At 40.7% G+C, this 17,662-nt stretch overlaps 1 protein-coding gene across 2 annotated transcripts in view; it reads right to left on the reverse strand.

Moving 5' to 3' along the window:
- DCAF5 (DDB1 and CUL4 associated factor 5) overlaps positions 1–17,662 on the reverse strand; it is a 68,983-nt gene that overhangs the window by 24,613 nt on the left and 26,708 nt on the right. For both annotated transcript variants that reach the window (XM_035327880.1, XM_035327881.1), the window contains exon 6: positions 7,978–8,191. In XM_035327880.1, coding sequence (XP_035183771.1) covers positions 7,978–8,191 — 214 coding nt within the window. The remainder of the gene's footprint in view (positions 1–7,977; positions 8,192–17,662) is intronic.

The following is a 17,662-nucleotide window of genomic DNA, read 5'->3' on the forward strand; positions in this document are numbered from 1 at the left end:
AAAACGTTCAAAAGGTCACCTCATACATACATATACATGTGTGTATATAAAATCTCAACCATAAATATTTTTCATGCTAATTATGTAATGTATAGTGAGAACCATATTTGACAAAAGACAACCAATTCCTTTTCTTACAGCTACATCCTAGCCACAGGAGTCTCATTTATAAGAAAGGTGTGTAGTCCAGTATTGGCATCTCAAAAACCCCTGAATTTTTCTTTTAAATGACTGATGTTTAGTTTACAATTTGAACAGAATTTAGTGTCAAGTCTGCACTTTTCTGCAAGTAGAAAGCCCACATTTATTTTCAAGTCATCTTTCTATTGTTAGAATACCCACTAACCAGGAGGAAAACGAGTTAAGGATGCATACAGTTGATGGTTGGACTTGATCATCTTGAAGCTCTAATATTCTATGGAGGAGGAAAACACGTCTTCCTATTCAAGGAGCAACAAGAAGCACACACACAAAGCAGCAAGGTAACAGTCTGAGAAGCGCAGTTCCAGAGGAATAAGGAAAAAAGCATCTCCCACAAAGCAGATATATAGTCCTTTCCTTTAGCAGTCAAGAAGCAAACCATCAGTTGGGCTTAATATTGCATCTCTTTGCAAGTCCTGATCTTTCTGTCAATCTGGTTCTGTATGCTGATGAATCTAGGCTTTCAATATAGAATTCCTACTGAGTACAACTTCAAAATCTGCTCTAATGATCATCTGCTGGCCTCTTTGCTGGGTATACTTCCACTTACACCCCTTGTGCCAACATCAGTGCTCATGGCACAGTAGTGGCCTGGTTCATTAGCTCGAACACTAAAAACCCATCATAAATCACCATCACTCATCCAATTCATTTCCTCTGCTTCAGCTATTTCAGCCAGGTTGCACAGGGTTCAGGCGAGTGCCAGCAGGGCCCAAGTAACATACAGGGCCTCCCCTCTTGATGCCATACTGCCTTGTTTGTCCCCTCAGAGTACAACCTCTGTCAGAGCAGCTGACTCTTGTTTTAGAAGCTGTCACTGTTGTCAGCTAAGAAATTCCTCCCTCCAAGCTAGGTAACCAAGGGGTAGGGTGGGGTAACAAAGAACAGTCACCTGTGCAGGCTATTCATCTCTTGTTTGTGTCTTTCAATAACTAGACACAAAGTAGGAAGAGAAATAACTAGGAAAATTTACTGAAACACGTTTTGGAAAGTTTATGGTTCTGAAAATCATTTATCTACTAAAAAGGATCCCTGTATGTTCTTTTATCTTCTCTGTAATAAACCCTATGGCTTGAATCATATCTGTTGTGCAGTCTGACATAATGAGACTAACCTACAACTAGTTCTCATAGCACTGTGGCATTACGAAACCTTTCCTTTGAAAACAGCCACCTTTTTTCATACAAGCAAGGAAAGCAGTTTGCAGCCTGCAGCATTTGAGACTGTTTTTCAAGAGGGTTCAAACTGGCACAAACAAGAGCTTAAGAGATTTCCATCTTGGCCTAGGAACCAGGAAGGTACCTCCAAAGGCTTTTTCCAACAGTAACTTTGCTCCTCAGCACAAAGCATGCCTATCTCATGAACTGGAAAAAGAAAAGCCATGACACAGCAGACTGGAGAAACACAACTCGCTGCTAGTACATAAAGTTCAAAGCCAAAGCTCTGTATTCCCATTCCCTAAATCCTTAATCTTACAAGCAGCCAACTCTGTGTGGGGCAGTCCTAAATGCTTACAGAAGCATCATCGGGAACAATCCATCACCCTTTTACAGCTGCCTTTTTGCTATGCACAGGGGCCATAACAGTAATTTTATTCATGAACAATAAAGCAACTTAGGAACTCTTACTGTGGATTTCTATGGCAGGGAAAATATGTTCCATAATGTTCCTATTATGTTCCAAAGAAAGCAACAACATTATCTGAATGTACTGAGGGGACTCTTCCACACATGGCTGAAACTGCATGTAGCCCAACTGCTCTGTTTTGATTTCTTCAGCTGTTACCTTGTCAAAGATACACTAAAATCAAATATTGTGTTAGTCAGGATTATTCAGAATTTGTAGTACAGCTGTCAGTACAGCCCCCTTGGCTTGTTTAGCAGCGTACTGCGTGCTCTCCCTTCCCTTTCCCCTGTCCTGCAAGTGATGCGACTAAACTGCAGGTCTCCTGTGATACACCTACAAGGAACACAAAACCTGCAGGCTTCAAAGTCTTCTGAGTCAGGGCTCCAAAATTCAGCTTCAGTACAGGTCCATTTGGGTTTATCCATTACTATCCAGAGGTCTAAAAACCTCCACCAGGGGCTTACAGGAATTCAGCAGAGAAGGGAGAGAGGAAACAGGGCTGGCAGGATGCCCCAGGGAACAGGGGAAGGGGCGATCAGAACCATAAGGGTTAGAGGAAACTCCCAGCCCCTTCTGCCAAGACCCAGGCTCTGAAGAGCCATTTTTAGTACAAGCCTCCCATATGTCAATTACCAAAAGCAATGGGGAATAAATAAACAAAGCAGCCCATAGCCAGATGCATTGCTCATGTGTTATTTTATATGTATGTAATGTACGCATGTATCTGGGACTTAATCTGCCATTTAGATAAAGACAAAATACAGCCTCATCAATCCTTCTTGAAGGATGCCAACTTAAGACAGAGTAAGACACTCGTTTTCCTTTATGTGAGCACTACAAAGTATTTGCAGACTGACTGCTTTTCATGTATTAAGTAGTAATGACAGCAGTAAGCTACTAGTCATTAAGAAGCCTTCTATGCACTGGAAACACAAAATGTACTTTAATAAAAAGACTTCTCTTTCTCTTTTTGCTTTTTCTTTTTTAAAGCTAGACATTGATAAGTACAATTTCCTGAGATAAACAGTCCTTAGATGACAACAAAGAACACAGAAGAAAAGTTGTATTTGTTTAGAAGGGCAATGCACAACCATATAAGACCTCTGGCACCTGCACAACTAACCCTGTTCCTGCAGAAGGGTTACGTTCACGCAGTAATTCCGTGCTGTTAAAACCTGGGTTGTCCCTACCCAGGGCTATTTAGTACACAGACTTCAACATAATGAAGGCTGTAACTTTATAGGGAGTTGGAGCAGTCTGAAGTACCGTGAGTGGTGCATTCCTGAAACTCTCCTATACCAGTGTAATGTCAACAGAAAAGGCTGAGTGGTGATGTAATGTCTGAGGGCATGCCAGAGTCAAGACACTTTTTGTTTGATTCACAGGGTACAAGTTATTTCTCCCCACCCCCATCTTTTCTAAAGCAGGCAACAAGCAGCGGTTTTCACAGCTACAAGTGCTGTAGAACCCCACATTATCTACAGAGTGGGGAAAAAAATAAATAAATCAATGAAATGATACCTCTCATCACTGTGACAAAGGCAACAGTGCTTGAGCAAGAATAGTTTTTGGTCTACTTTTAGTGTGGAAGCGTTTTTGAGTTTGGTGTGTCTTGTTTCCCCCCCCCCCCCCTCCTCTTCTTTCTCCTGTCCATCACTATAACCTACACTTAAAAACACATTTGGGTACCTGAAGCACTCTAATTCTTCCTATATCCTCAGATCCAAGAAGATATTTGCCATACTCGTACATCAACTAAAAATCGTTAGCATCTCAACATTTCTCAAATCCTAAGGCTGACCAGAAGAAAGGAAACTCCCCTCAGTCCTCCTGATGCAACTTGAGATTCTCCCACACTTCGTTGGTATCATAGAATCATAGAATATCCTGAGTTGGAAGGGACCCTTAAGGATCATCAAGTCCAACTCTTGACACCGCACAGGTCTACCCAAAAGTTCAGACCATGTGACTAAGTGCACAGTCCAATCTCTTCTTAAATTCAGACAGGCTCGGTGCAGTGACCACTTCCCTGGGGAGCCTGTTCCAGTGTGCAACCACCCTCTCTGTGAAGAACCCCCTCCTGACGTCCAGCCTAAATTTCCCCTGCCTCAGCTTAACCCCGTTCCCGCGGGTCCTGTCACTGGTGTTAATGGAGAAAAGGTCTCCTGTCTCTCGACACCCCCTTACGAGGAAGTTGTAGACTTCCTCGTAAAATGAGCATGAAAATGAACACTAGGGTAAAATCCGTGGGAGACAGGTGCAGAAATAAACTGTATTTAAGCATCTAGGCCTGGATGCCTGTACCTGAAGGATGGACGGATTCTGCTCCCATCTAAGTCTCTGTAGCAAACACAGTGGGCAGCTGGGGGTCATGCTTGGTCCATCTAGCCTATCTTATTCTTCCTTCCTCCCGCAGCTGTATGGCTCGAGTGAGCTCCTAGATAATGCCCACAGCATACAATTTTGAACTCATTTAGCTGTGAACATCAGAGATCTCCCACAAAGAAAGGAAAGATTGGTAGCATGCGAATGAGGTCATTACACTCATGACACGGACAAAAGACAGTTCTGAGAGAAGGCAATTAAAAACGGGTGCAAACAAAGCGCCAGCTACACACTGCCTCTCAGGCTTCAGTAGTTGAAATAAACAAGACTGGAGCATTTCTAGGAAAAGTTTTTGCATATACAGTTTGCTGATTTCCAAATCGAGCTCACAGGACAAGGGCAATAACACTTTTGGAGGAAAGCAGTTTGCAAGGACACAAAAAGAAGCAAAGCTGTTCATCCTCCAAGACCTCTGTCACCCTGCTTGAGCTGCAATGTTCTCCCCACAAAATACCTACAAGAACTCAAAGCCATTTAAAGCGCTTTGGACTGTGTTATTTTAAATTAAAAAGAAAATAATAATAATAAAAAAGTCACTGGGATTAAGAGGTGAATCTTTAATGCTTTAAGGAGCAAAAGCATTAATGGTATTTCATTGTGAAGAGGTTTCAATCTACTTGTATCACAGGTGCTTCAGTCCAAGGAGGTGGTATGCAGATGGTATGCAGATCACTGCACACCTGCTGGTTGCAGGCTCCCCTCCTGCATGACAAGCCAGGATGGTTGGATCCTGTTGAATCCCAACAATCTGTGGGGACTAATGGGAATGCTGAGCTAAGTTTGGCACACAGAGTCCAACTGTCACCAAAGAGACAAATCGATCAATGTTCCCCAGCTAGTAGTCTGTGTTTCGTTTGTGCAAAGAAATTGTAATTATTTAACTGTATATTTAATGGGATCACATGCACACACAACTTGTCAAAGTAAGAATAACACATCTGATTATTACGGGAACTTTAAGAAATTTAATACTTAACTGTGATGTCTAAGAAAACTTGTAGATTGTGTGCTTGCAGCTAAGAATGTTCATTTTTGCCATGCTAGAATCCAAAATCTCCATATGGAACATGGGTTGATTTACCTCTCTGTAGATACTCATGTGGCAACAAAATTCCAAAGCAAGTACTAAGATACTAACAGCTGCAAGGGGTGGGTTTAAACCCTGATGGTCATGATTCATGGAGAAACTTCCTATGAGTAAACCATTCTCCATGTACAAACTTCACGGAAAGATTAGCAAAGGCTGCAGCTCTGAGAGGGGCTGAGCCTCACAGCGCTAAAAGGCCACCTCTCATCCAGCCTCCAGTCTCTTGTATCACATTTAAATGCTTGGCAGAGCCTTCTGAGTGTCAATATAAGTCATTAATCAAGAAAAAGTAAATACTTCTGCCAGGTTAGGAAGTTGAATTAGTTAAAGGTCTTGCATCTTGCTGAAAAGAAAAGCTTCCCCCTTATTCACTTATTTTTTCAATCCAACAGCAACCTAAGCACTCATGAGTTAACGATATGCCTTTTCTTGTTAGGGTTAAAACAGGGGATTGAAATGCAACTTTATCAGATGAACAAACTGTGCAGACAGCACATAATGCTTTTTGAACACAGGAGAGTCACATTTTTAAACTACTAGGGACTCTGTATGAAGTATTTAAACCTAACTATTTAAGACAGCTTAAAAGGAGAAGAAAAAGATTGAATTATCAGTTTAATAAAGATGAAAAGAAAAGCTGAAGACAGAAAATCTGAGGTGCAACAAGAGAAAAACTCTGAAGAATCCTTCCTACCACAAATGACACTCATAATTTGAGCACAACTTTCTTATCCCTAGATCCCTTCAAATGACCCCTGCACAAAAAACTTCAACTCACAAAGTTTTGATCCTACAAGGAAGTACAAGCAAGGAATTCTATGAAGCTCAGTAGGGACTTCCCATAGATCTCAAATGAAAGACATTCTTTAAGGCAAAATACAGCGATATTAAGGCGGGGGGGGGGGGGGGGGGTGCAGCAGCACTGGAACCAGTTTAAATTGGAAACAGATTTTTTGTTATTATCTTGTATGCATTATTTCATACTCATAAAACTGACCAAAAAGCAAGTGCATACTAGTTGTATAGAAGGACTAACCTAAAAAAAATGTTATTATTATTATTCAGCTTGTCTGTCTTCAGTAGGTTTGAGCTGTAACCTTTGCTAGACACTCCTGGAAACAGAATTGGGTTCTCAGTAAAAGATGGTCTCTAAGGACTGTCAATAGCGCTGACAACCTTTAGTCATCTGAAGTTAAGCATTATTGGACAGCTTCAGACATGCAGCTGGACCACACGTTGGCATTTCCTGCAACTTCATTATCTTTCTTGTATTCTAGTTGGAGAGTGGGTACAAACCATAGAGCGCCTTTTGCTCTGATTTCCAACTTGTTAGTAGCATTATGTGCTGCTACTTATTCATCCAAAAGGTCCATCAAACCAAAAGAATATCACGGTTTTTAAAAAGACAGACTTCTGAAACACAGCACCAACCTGATACAAAACAAACATTCTACCCATTCAAATAACACTATACCCAGCAGAAAATAGCTTAAAAAGCAGAAGAGGCACTAAGGCTTTTTTCTGGATCTTTACTAACTGACAAGAAACTAAACTACTTGTCAAAGTGTACACAGTTGTACTCTGACTTCGGAAGGAGAAAACAGTGTCATCTTTAGGCTGACTAAACAAATGGACCCTAAATCATCAGCATTTTTTTTTATATATATGTGCTTGCCGTTCTTTACAGTAAATACTTCTAATTTTTTAAGATGGGTTCAGTATTGCATTTTCATTCTCCTTCTGCCAAAAACTATGTAAAACTCAGAAGCAACGTGCAACACACAGATTTCCCATGCCCATTCATCACACTGCTCAAGTTCAGTGATGCAAATGTATTTCCCTCTCGTTATCTGAAAGAAGCTCAACTCTGCCTCCTGCAGCAGCAACAGAATTAGCGACCAAATTCTGACTGCAGGACTTTTATTGATGACAGCAAAGAAATTTTCAGATCTTAGTTAGTTCTGCAGTATTGTGTTTTGACAATGTATCTTTTGTCCCTAAATATCATTAGTGGTTATTAAATACAGCTGTCCAAAGACAATGATCAGCTCTAGAAATACACAGCCACTTTGTGTGTGACCTATTTTTGGTGATTACTATTAGCGACAGAGTCCTGCCTCAGTAGAGGAACAAACTACTCCTCCCTAACCCCCTGCCATCACCACTTACAGAACACTGAACAATAAAGACCTATAATCAGATCCAGCAGTAAAGTAAGTAGAGGAGAAACATAACTTGAAATAAGAACTAAGGAATTTATAAATTCACAACAAAATGTAAATGTTGGGATTGTTTCTACTATTCTCAAAAGCAGTATTGAAGTGAAAGGAAGACGTTTCCTTATCACATGGGGATAATATTGTTTAGTCATGGTTCTAAAGTCATATTAAATGGACCTAAAAAGCCTATGCAAGTATTTTTTCTTGTGAATATCACCTAAATAAGAACTAAATCACATCAATCAAGAGGTAAAATTTATCACATGCTTTGGTGTTCATTTTTCTTCATCCAGAGCCTACGTTGCAGAACAGTTCTGAAGTAAGCCTATACATATTCTGTGTCCTGTTTTATCAACTGAATCGGGGGAAAAAAAAAAAAAAAAAAATCAACTCTACAAAGGTGTTTTCAAACACTCATAGAAGCTCTGTAAACTCAGGACAGCATTACCCGCTTATTACCTGATCACGATCACCCGCAAAACAGCAACTCTTCATGGTACATGAGTTAAAGTACCCTTGGTTGTCAAACTGGAAGACAGGCAGTCGGCAATGGATGTCATAGAGGACAGGGGGAAGGCGCCGACGCAGTGCCAGCAGCTGGGTTCCATTGCTGTTGAACCGGACACTCATGGCACTCTGAAGGGAGAGATTTCCACCATAGCGCAGCAATGAACTGGGAAAAGACAGAGGAAACATGTCAGACAGGCTACACAGATGAACTGAACTGCTTAAAAACAGAATTCTGACGTTACTGAGTCATTGCAAGCAGACAAGCCCATAAACTCTATTCTTGTATAGTTTCTGCTTCAAAGCATCAATCCCTGAACAAACTTCATTCAAAGCCTAGATGACAAACTATCAAAATAAGACTATAAAGTCTCAGAAGAGTGAAGCTAAAGATTGTGAATAGTTTTGTTAATAACAAATACATTTCCTGCCTGGGAGAAAAGTTCCACAGAGTAACCGTAAGCGTTCAATAGGCTATTCTTGTACTTCTGGGATGTTGGCATCTAAAACCGACCCTACCAGCACTTAGCTCTTTTTGTTCAGCTGGTGCCATAAACCAGCCAAGCCAAACTTTGTCTCTCTACTCTGGCATTTTCTCCAAGCACAGATACTCTGACCATTATCTTACTTCCACTTCTATTTACAGTTCTACAAGGCATCAAAGAATGTTTGAACTCTAAAATCAGTTCCAGCTGTCTTAAATAAGAGGCCACCTTAGTAACAAGTTATTGCAAGAAATGCTAAAATAAGACACTTAGCTAATCTCAGACTTGCTTCATGTACAAATATTGCCAAATAGGCAGGACAATTATGCTAACAGATGACACTATCACCTAAAAATCTCACATGGTTGAAATAGCTAGTTTCCTTATCCCATATAAGGTTGTATGACCAGAGCTGGAGTATCTGTATCAGTTCTTACTGACATACACAGTATAAAAATAAAGGGTCATAATTTTCCAGACTCTCTCTTCAGAACAGTAACAGAAAATGGAATTTGTCCCATCCATGAGCTTAATGATGATCAAAGCACACCTGAAATTCAACATGAATTATACAGGCTTTCTTGTCTTTTCAAAGACTTAATCCTTGTATTTGAAATCATCATGTGTAGGGAGAGGGAGACAAACAAGGAAGATACTTTATCTGTGTTCTCCCCCCCTGCCCCCCATAGACCACTGAAGCTTCCTTAAACAGTACGGCAATCAGACCTTTTGTAAACAGATTTTGAGCAGTCTCCATCAAATCTTGTGTAAAGAGCTGTGACTTTTATGCACCTTCTGGACCAGACAAGGCATGCCAGCACATAATTTGTAGATTCTAGAAGGAAGTTCATTCACTGGTTTTAATGCTTCAGATTTTCTGATGTAGCCCTCTGCCTCAACGTTTGTGAAAAATGAGTCACTCCGTGTGTACGGGAAGCCACATTCCACACAGGTTGAAGCACGCATCACTACAGGAGATACTGTAAAGTTAAAAGTCTATTGTTCCTAAGCCAGAGTTAAACAAAACCAAAAACAAAACAGGAGACTAGACTCCACATAATGAACACACTAGAAATATGCTGCTCCCACACGCACAAACTTTGTGAGCTGAAGAGTCAAAGCCAAGGTGCCACAAAAGAACCAGAAGCCACATTTTCAAAGCCAGCCACAAAGAGCTTCAAGTTGGACACCAAAAAATTTTAGCACATTTTACTGTGTTGTTTTTGAGCAGTTAGGTATGTAGCTTCTTGATCAATCCAGATTTTGGCTTTGTGGAAACCCATTTCAAGTAAGATGTAAAAGAGCATTATACAAGACAGCTGTGCCAGCCTGCCAGCTTCTTGCACCTCCTTCCTCTTGTCCCCTAATCAGTCACTTGTGTCCATTGGTCATCTTGGTTATCAACAACAAAAACCAACCTGCCCCCACCACCCCACCCCACCCCCACAAAAATATAAACTAAAATACCGCAGAATAAATAAACCCATATGTTTTGGTTGAGAAAGGTCACTTTGTCTATAAAAATATGAGTTTTCCACCACACAAGAACACTGTGATGCATAATGGACCAACCAGATTTGATGGTAAGATGCAGGCCAGTGCTGCACAAGACTAAGCCCCCTTCCCCATTACCAGTTCTCTTCCTAGGCCTGAACTGCAGCCCAGATGCTCTCCTGCCTGCAAGCGAGCACACCAGATACCCCATCCTCTCAAATCTCCAAGCAAAGTTTCCATGGTTACTATTATTATGCCCTGCCTGAAGTATTTTGAGGTTATATTTTATAGTCATAGTAGTATAACATTAAAGCAGCTTCCAGATGCTTACAGATGTTTTCACTGGGCTCCTATGGCAGTCAAAGCTATCAAATAAAACACTTCTTGGAGTGGAATTCTGTATCCTCTTTCAGTAAGTTTAGTGAAACAAAGCTCTAAAAGATGATTTTACTTATTAAATTAAATGAAGAAAAAGTAGAACTTCAGAAATTATGATCATGTACACAGATGAGAAGTCTAATATTAAAGAAGCTGCATAGTTGATCCCCCCTCAAAAGCCTCATAGCTTTGCCTATTTCATATCCTCACTCCACACAGTTCAGCCACACTTGTAATGGAAATGCAGTCTGTGCTGTTCTTGACCATGACATTTGGCTCAAAGAAAAAATAATAAATAAAAACACCAGCAAAAAAAAAAAAAAAGTAGACTAAGTTTGGCTGAAGTGGGAAGAAAGGCTACAACAGACATTTACCATTCACATAGACTAGTGACCTGTTCTATAAAGCATTTACCTTTTACAAACTATGAAAAGAGACATTAGGTAGTTAGGTGAGGATGAGAGAAAAACTGACATCAAAGCTGCCAAAGCATCCATTTCCTGATGGAAAGGACAAGGACAACAGGGAAGACGACAACAACAGGGGAGGGGAAAATTGTGCTTAAGCATGTTTAGTGTTAAAATGACTGTCCCCACTTTTCAGATTGCATCATGATGCTGCTCTGTACCTTTAGTCATTGCTACTTTTGGATTTTTTTTCAGACAGGATTAAGTGGGGCACTGTAGACAGACATGCTTGGATATGTTACAACTGTCACTTCTGCCTGCTCCTTATTTCATGCTCCAGCGAAGGGAATTTCAGAATCACCACCTTGCAGTTACTACAGCTTTACTGATGGGGCAGACTAAGACCAATACTCCCATCTCAAACACCCAGACCATGACAGCTAGGGAAAAATCTGAGGGAGATCCCAAAAGGACATGCCCGAGCAAGATGGGCAGCACCCGCTTTCTGCCACAGGCATTGTCGTGCACCCCAGACCCAGACTATGCCAGGAGTCAGACTGCTTCCAAACTTGGCTTGCCCAGGCAGCCGGGGAATGCTGGGGCTGCCTACCAGCTCTGGAAGGAACAGAGCCATACGCACTCCCGAGTTAAAAAAAAAAAAAAAAGTCATCTTGTATGATTAAGAGAAATATTTAGTCCACAGATGGAACATTACATCCAAACACACATGCTGGCGCTGGAGGGAGGCTGAGGAGGGAGTAAATGGACAGCTATGTGCAATATGGTCATTTCTGTAGTTGGATATGCTGCATTCAGGCAGCGCTCAAGTGTTAGCTAAATACCAGGACACGCAAACAATGGAAGGCTTTCAATCCAAGAGCAGCACCACTAAAGTAAATAAATCCGCTTCTGCTGGCAGCTAGTGGGGAGAGGGAAGGAGCGGTCTCCCTGCAGTCAGAATTTGCATCACTCCATCACTTCCTCTGCAGGAAGAGACCATACCTGAAACAAATGTTTCCCTCCTCTTCCCCACTGCCTTAAGAAAAAAAAAAAAAAAAAAAGGTTGTTTCATCCTTTTTGGAAAAGTCAGCTGCCTGACTGGTACCATTTGCTTAACCCTGACTACTCATGAGTTTGCTTGACAGCAGACAGTGACCATTAGAACTGAGAGAAGATCAGTGTCCTGGCAGAAGTAAAATAGAAGAGGCGTGTATGACAGCATTAAATAGAACCATTTGAATAGTTTCTCTCGATAAGCTGTAAATCTGACAGTGAACTGCAGTATAGATACCGTCCTTGGGAAATGAGAGTCATTTAAGAGGGATAAGGAAGGAAGGAAGTGAGAAAGTACTGGTATGATAAACAGCAGCGTGTGAAACTAACATAATGAAAGAATGACCTTAAAAGGGAAAAATGAATTGACTGCTTGTAACTCATACATACGATTGCACACAGCCGTGTTTGTCAGCAGTTCTGTAACCACTAAATTGAGGAACTTCTAACTGTGCAAAAAGAACTGGCATGAAACTTGGCAAATAGAAATCTTGGCCTGGAAAACCACAGAAAGGGAGTGTTGTTTTTTTTTTAAATTAATTCTGTGCATGTAAAAACACAATTCTTATTCAATCTGGAGCAAACACTTAGGAAGAGCCAAATTTACCAATGAGAAAAAAGCAAGCAAGGTATCAATTAACATGCTTTTTTTTTTTTTTTTTTTCTCATCTCTTTTAAAGGAAATTAAGACTCTTACAGAAATCTCAAAATACCTTCTTTAAAAAGCAGCAAAGTCATGTAAAAAAGTTCCTGGAATTTCTCTCTAAGTATTGAGAAGTGTTAACAAATCTAAATTAAGTCCCTCAGTGTCTTAAGAAAAAGAACACACAAGCCATAGCCAACATTTTATTATTTCATGGTAATATGCTCCTCTTTCTAAATTGTCATCACTATTTCATTATCTCACTACCTGTACAAAAAATCTCCTGTAGATGAGCAACATCCCTCAGAATGTGAGATGGAAAATAAGGGGTGTTTGTTTGAACTTTAAAGAACAACCAAATAAAATGAAGGCTGTGTATTATTAGTAAAACTAAGTACCTTTGCTTTCCTTTGCAGAGGAAAAACAAGTAAAATCACCTGCACACAACAAGATTGGAAAAGTACGGAGTTCAGGGTGAAAATTCCGTGTGTTCAAAGAACACGTCACTCTTTCTCACCTTTACTGTTTAGGCTGAGGAACGTGCAAGTTAGAAGAACGAGCAACCCCCAACGTTAACAAACTTTGTGCTTGACAAACTCTAAGGTGATCAGAAGCTTCCCTCCAAGCCAGGAAGGCTATATTATATATACATATATAAAATATTAATTTTTTATCTCTAAATTTAAGAATCTCTTTTTTTAAAAAAAATTAGAGATTCTTATCTGATAATTGACATCAGCACCTGGAGCCTTAAGATCATCCGACAGCACCAGATTTAAGTACCCAGGGGAACCAGACCTTTTAACAGCAAAGGCTTGCATGGTTTAGCCCTTATGATCTAATTGAGGTGCTGAATGCTAATATTGCTTCACCAGTGATCACAGGCAGTTCTCCAGAAAGCACTGTTAGGTTTTCCTTTACTCTACCTTTGTTCACAGGAAAAACAAAAAACAAACAAGAAACACCTATAAGATGACATTTTGACTGGGATGACAGAGCAGAGGCCCAAAGTGTACCAAACTCTTTCCCTCATCTGTATCACTTACATCCTTTTAGGGCTTAAGGCTATTATAGCAATTAAGCGTTAGGAAATGACAACAACGAAAAAACAACCCTATTTATTTGAATGTTTCACATCCTCAGCTCTACTCAATGTTTGTTTTAGTCTTATTACAGACCTGTTCCCAAACATTCTCACCAGCCCAGCCTTGCCCTCACTACAGTTCTGAGTCAGCAGGCACAAGTGCCCTGTTCTCACTGTGCTCTAATTGTCTAGGTGTTACTATAAAGTAATTAATAAATGAGATCTACTAGATAGTGAAATGGTTTTGCAAGAAGAGGGAAAAAAAACATTTAACCAGTTTTAAGAAATCAAAATAAAAGTAGAGAATGCAAAGTAAAGAGTAACTGTCCCACTAACCACAAGCAAACTAGCTAAATGATCTCATCATTTTTCTCCTTTTCTAATCTCTAAATTCTAAAGTCAGTCTATTACTCACCGTGTTCAGAAATAGCACCTTGAAGGATGGAGTATAGACTGTGTGAGGGAACACTGCTCAGCTGAAGGCAGTAAAACAAAAAGGAGTAGGTTCCATCAGATAACAAGACAGAGAAGATGCAAGTACAGCCAGACGTGGCATGGGAAGATGACCTCTAGGCCAAATGAAGGGACAATAGTTGTTTCCAAAACAAAGCACACACCAAAGCCAGTATAACACAAAATACACAGCTGCCAGGGAAAGTTACCTCAGAAAGATAATCTGAGTGCAAAAGAGTGTAATTCCTCATGAGGAGTAACTCCATATTTACACCTTAGGGCCTACACAAGACCAGCCACTTATCAACAACGCAGCCCTACAAAGGGTTTTTTCCCCTCTGTGTGTTTTCCAGTACTGTGATTCTTGTATTGCATTAACAAAGCTGAATACCATCAGCTTCAGATTTGCTCCCTCATCCAATAAAGACACGTTTATAGACGCACACTTTTCTGTAGCAAAGCTGCTCCAAGTGCAGTCCTGCACCTGGGCTGGGGAATCCCAAGCACGAATACAGGCTGGGCAGAGAATAGCTTGAGAGCAGCCCTGAGGAGAAGGACCTGGGGTGTTAGTTGATGAGAAGCTCAACATGAGCCAGCAACGTGCACTTGCAGGCCAGAAAGCCACACATATCCTGGGCTGCAACAAAAGCAGCGTGGCCAGCAGGTAAAGGGAAGCGGTTCTCCCCCTCTGTTCCACCTGGAGCACCGCATTCAGCTCTGGAGCCTTCCTTTCTTTTAAGAGAAAGAGTGGCGAGATCTAAGGTGCTCCCTGCAGAAGCACCATCTAGTCTTGAACCAAAGCTTTTGCCTTCCAATACGTACCAGATGAATACAAAATGGCACCTACCTAAATGCAAGTCTAACCACAACACTGGTCTCATCAGGTTGTTCCACCACAGTTGTTTCCTACGCATTTATGTTTCAACACCGAATTCCCATGTCTTATGACAGGGTTGAACCAAGGCATGTGTACATTTAAAACAGGCACCAAGGGAGGAGGGTCTTCGTACAGTACTGTCCTAGTTAACTCTTAAGTAAGTTCATGTCATATAAAGGTGGGAAAGAGTACCAGGCAGTATCCAGCAGACTGGCACACTTACTCGAAGTATTTCTAGACTAGGTATTAGTTGGCACTCACACCAGCAAAGATTGCTTACTTCAGAATAAAAATATATAGCATTAAATTCATTGATTTACTTCTCTTGCAACTTTAGAGTAGCACCTTCATCCTTAAAAGATAAAGAAGCACCAACCACAAAGAAAGTCCATATGCAGCAAAGTGCTCCGCCCAGCAGAAATACAACTTGTATAAAGCCTTAATGGTTGTAACCATCTCTCTGCCAAAAGTTGGAAAGGTTTATTTGAAAGCACTCCCTTTTCTCTTCAGTGGCTCTCATCTCAAAGATGTCATTTAATTTGGCTAAAACCTGTGGCAAACACTTCGGAGATTTATTAATGATTGCAATGAAGAAAACAAATCCGATACACATCCCACAAAAATACCACCCCTCACCATAACCATTCAACAGTTCCTTCAACACACCCCAAAGATTTCCATAAAAGAATAATTCTCCATAAACTTCAGCAATAAATTCACTTTCTATAACAAAAATAAATGTTTAAGTAATCATGGAAACTAACAGGGAAAAAAAAAATCTAAGCTTATGCTCTGTGCCACGTGGGGCAAATACACCAGATCAGAACTGGGTCAGAAGAGCCTCAAATTCTAGGTTGAGTCTAAAATAATTTGAGGTGTCTCAGTACCACAGAACAGATGAGGATGCTACAAGTATGGGAGGTGGGGTGAGTTGTATTTCCTGAGCAGTGAGAGAAGATAAATAATTATTTGAACTATTGTAAGTGGTATGGTTGACCTATACTGGTGAGTGCCTAAGCTGCATTTAAAATTTATGTTGCAACCTAGCTAAATAAGTTAATTTAAGCAGCATAAAAATAGTCGAAATTCACAACAAATAGTTCTACTAGAAGGGAAAGAAATGACCTGATGATACACACATTTTTCCTTCACTCATTAATGCAGTGCTCTGCTCAGAGCAGGACTAGCAGAGGTCTCAAAACAGAAACAAACAGCACATTTTTATTGCACTGAAATAATTAAAACTGGTAGTTGGAGATTCAGTGATGCAGAGGAATTTCTTTTCCATCTGCAGGGGCTTTGATAATCCTAAACTAGATGCATTACAAGTGATTAGTAGTATCACAGGCTTCCTTCCTTTACATGCAGGGTCAAAATGCAAAACAGTCACAGAAAAACCTTAAATCTTCACCTATTCCTGCCATGCCACTCCTGCACACCTCATGTATCATCCTATCAAAAACCTGTAGGGATGAAATAATTACAACCAAAGATGCTACTTTGAAAGAAAATTTCCAGTCCAGCAATTCTAGCCTCTGAACAGTCCCAGCCTCACTAAACTTGTAGTCAAAAGCAAATCCTGTGGCTACCCACTGGACTAATGACCTGTGCAACACAACCAGGAACAGTGCTGGATCCCACACTTGTCATTCCAGGAGCTCGGTATATTTCAGTCAACATACCAGACATGCTGGTAACACAGAGATAAAACTAGGTGACAGCTACTTGTTAGAGAGAAATCAGGAAGGTAACCTGGAAAGGATAACATGCAGCATGTATATGAATAGTCCTCAGAAAATAACTGCAACGTTTGCTCTTCTGGCATCATCTTTAAGGATCAAATAACCAGGCCAGGTATGAGCCTGGAAATTAAAACTGGTAACTGTTGGAGACCTGTATCTATGGACTCAGTTATGATGCTAGCTAAGGACCTTTAAATTCTTCCCTGCCACCACACAGGTTCTCCAAAGTCCTCTCTGTTCCACAGGCTATAAATATCACCTGTGGCACAGGCAGAGCTGAAAATACTCATCGTCTCCCTTTCCTCCCTCCTCGTTGTTCTCCCATCCACCACCACCAGAATAAACCACACCTCTATTCAGAGGTACTACCTTGCCCTCTCCTGCAAGGATGGTTTGCGTGACATGCGTTTAACTCACGCTGCCTATAGTTCTGACAGCTGCCACTTCTATTTCACACCTGACAAAGGACTTGTGAACTTGAAAGACCATCAAGCTTTTTCAGTTACATGTCAGTACGTCAATCCAACATAGATCACCTGCAGGACTTCTACATCCTTAGATTTTGATGGATAGAGAGACATTCCATACTCCTCCGTAGAAAGAAGTTGTTTATGTTTTAACCCGATAAAGCTATTAGCACAGAAATAACATCTGAATATAATCCTGAAAAAAAAGGGGGGGGGGGGGGGAGGAGATGCGATGGAATAGAAAAAGGGAAGAAGGGAGAACACAAGAGTACTTAAAAATATCTGGAGTTACACAGCCGTTGGTTGAAATACATAAGTAAACTGACTTGCCAAGTTGCCCCCAGCAGTTCTGTAACAATACAGGTCCACAATACATTTTTGCTGCAAACAGTTTATGATGCACAGAACTGCCTTTTTTGCCTATCTAAAAACAGGCACAGCTTCTAGGCTCCATCTAGCGTTGCAAGTGCCTTACAACAGCCTCGCTAATCGAGAACATATTTCAGCTTCTCAATATGCTATTTTTAAAGAAGAAACAATACAGCTGGTTGTGG

This window comes from Oxyura jamaicensis, chromosome 5 (assembly GCF_011077185.1).
Source record: "Oxyura jamaicensis isolate SHBP4307 breed ruddy duck chromosome 5, BPBGC_Ojam_1.0, whole genome shotgun sequence".
NCBI classification, from domain to species: Eukaryota; Metazoa; Chordata; class Aves; order Anseriformes; family Anatidae; genus Oxyura; species Oxyura jamaicensis.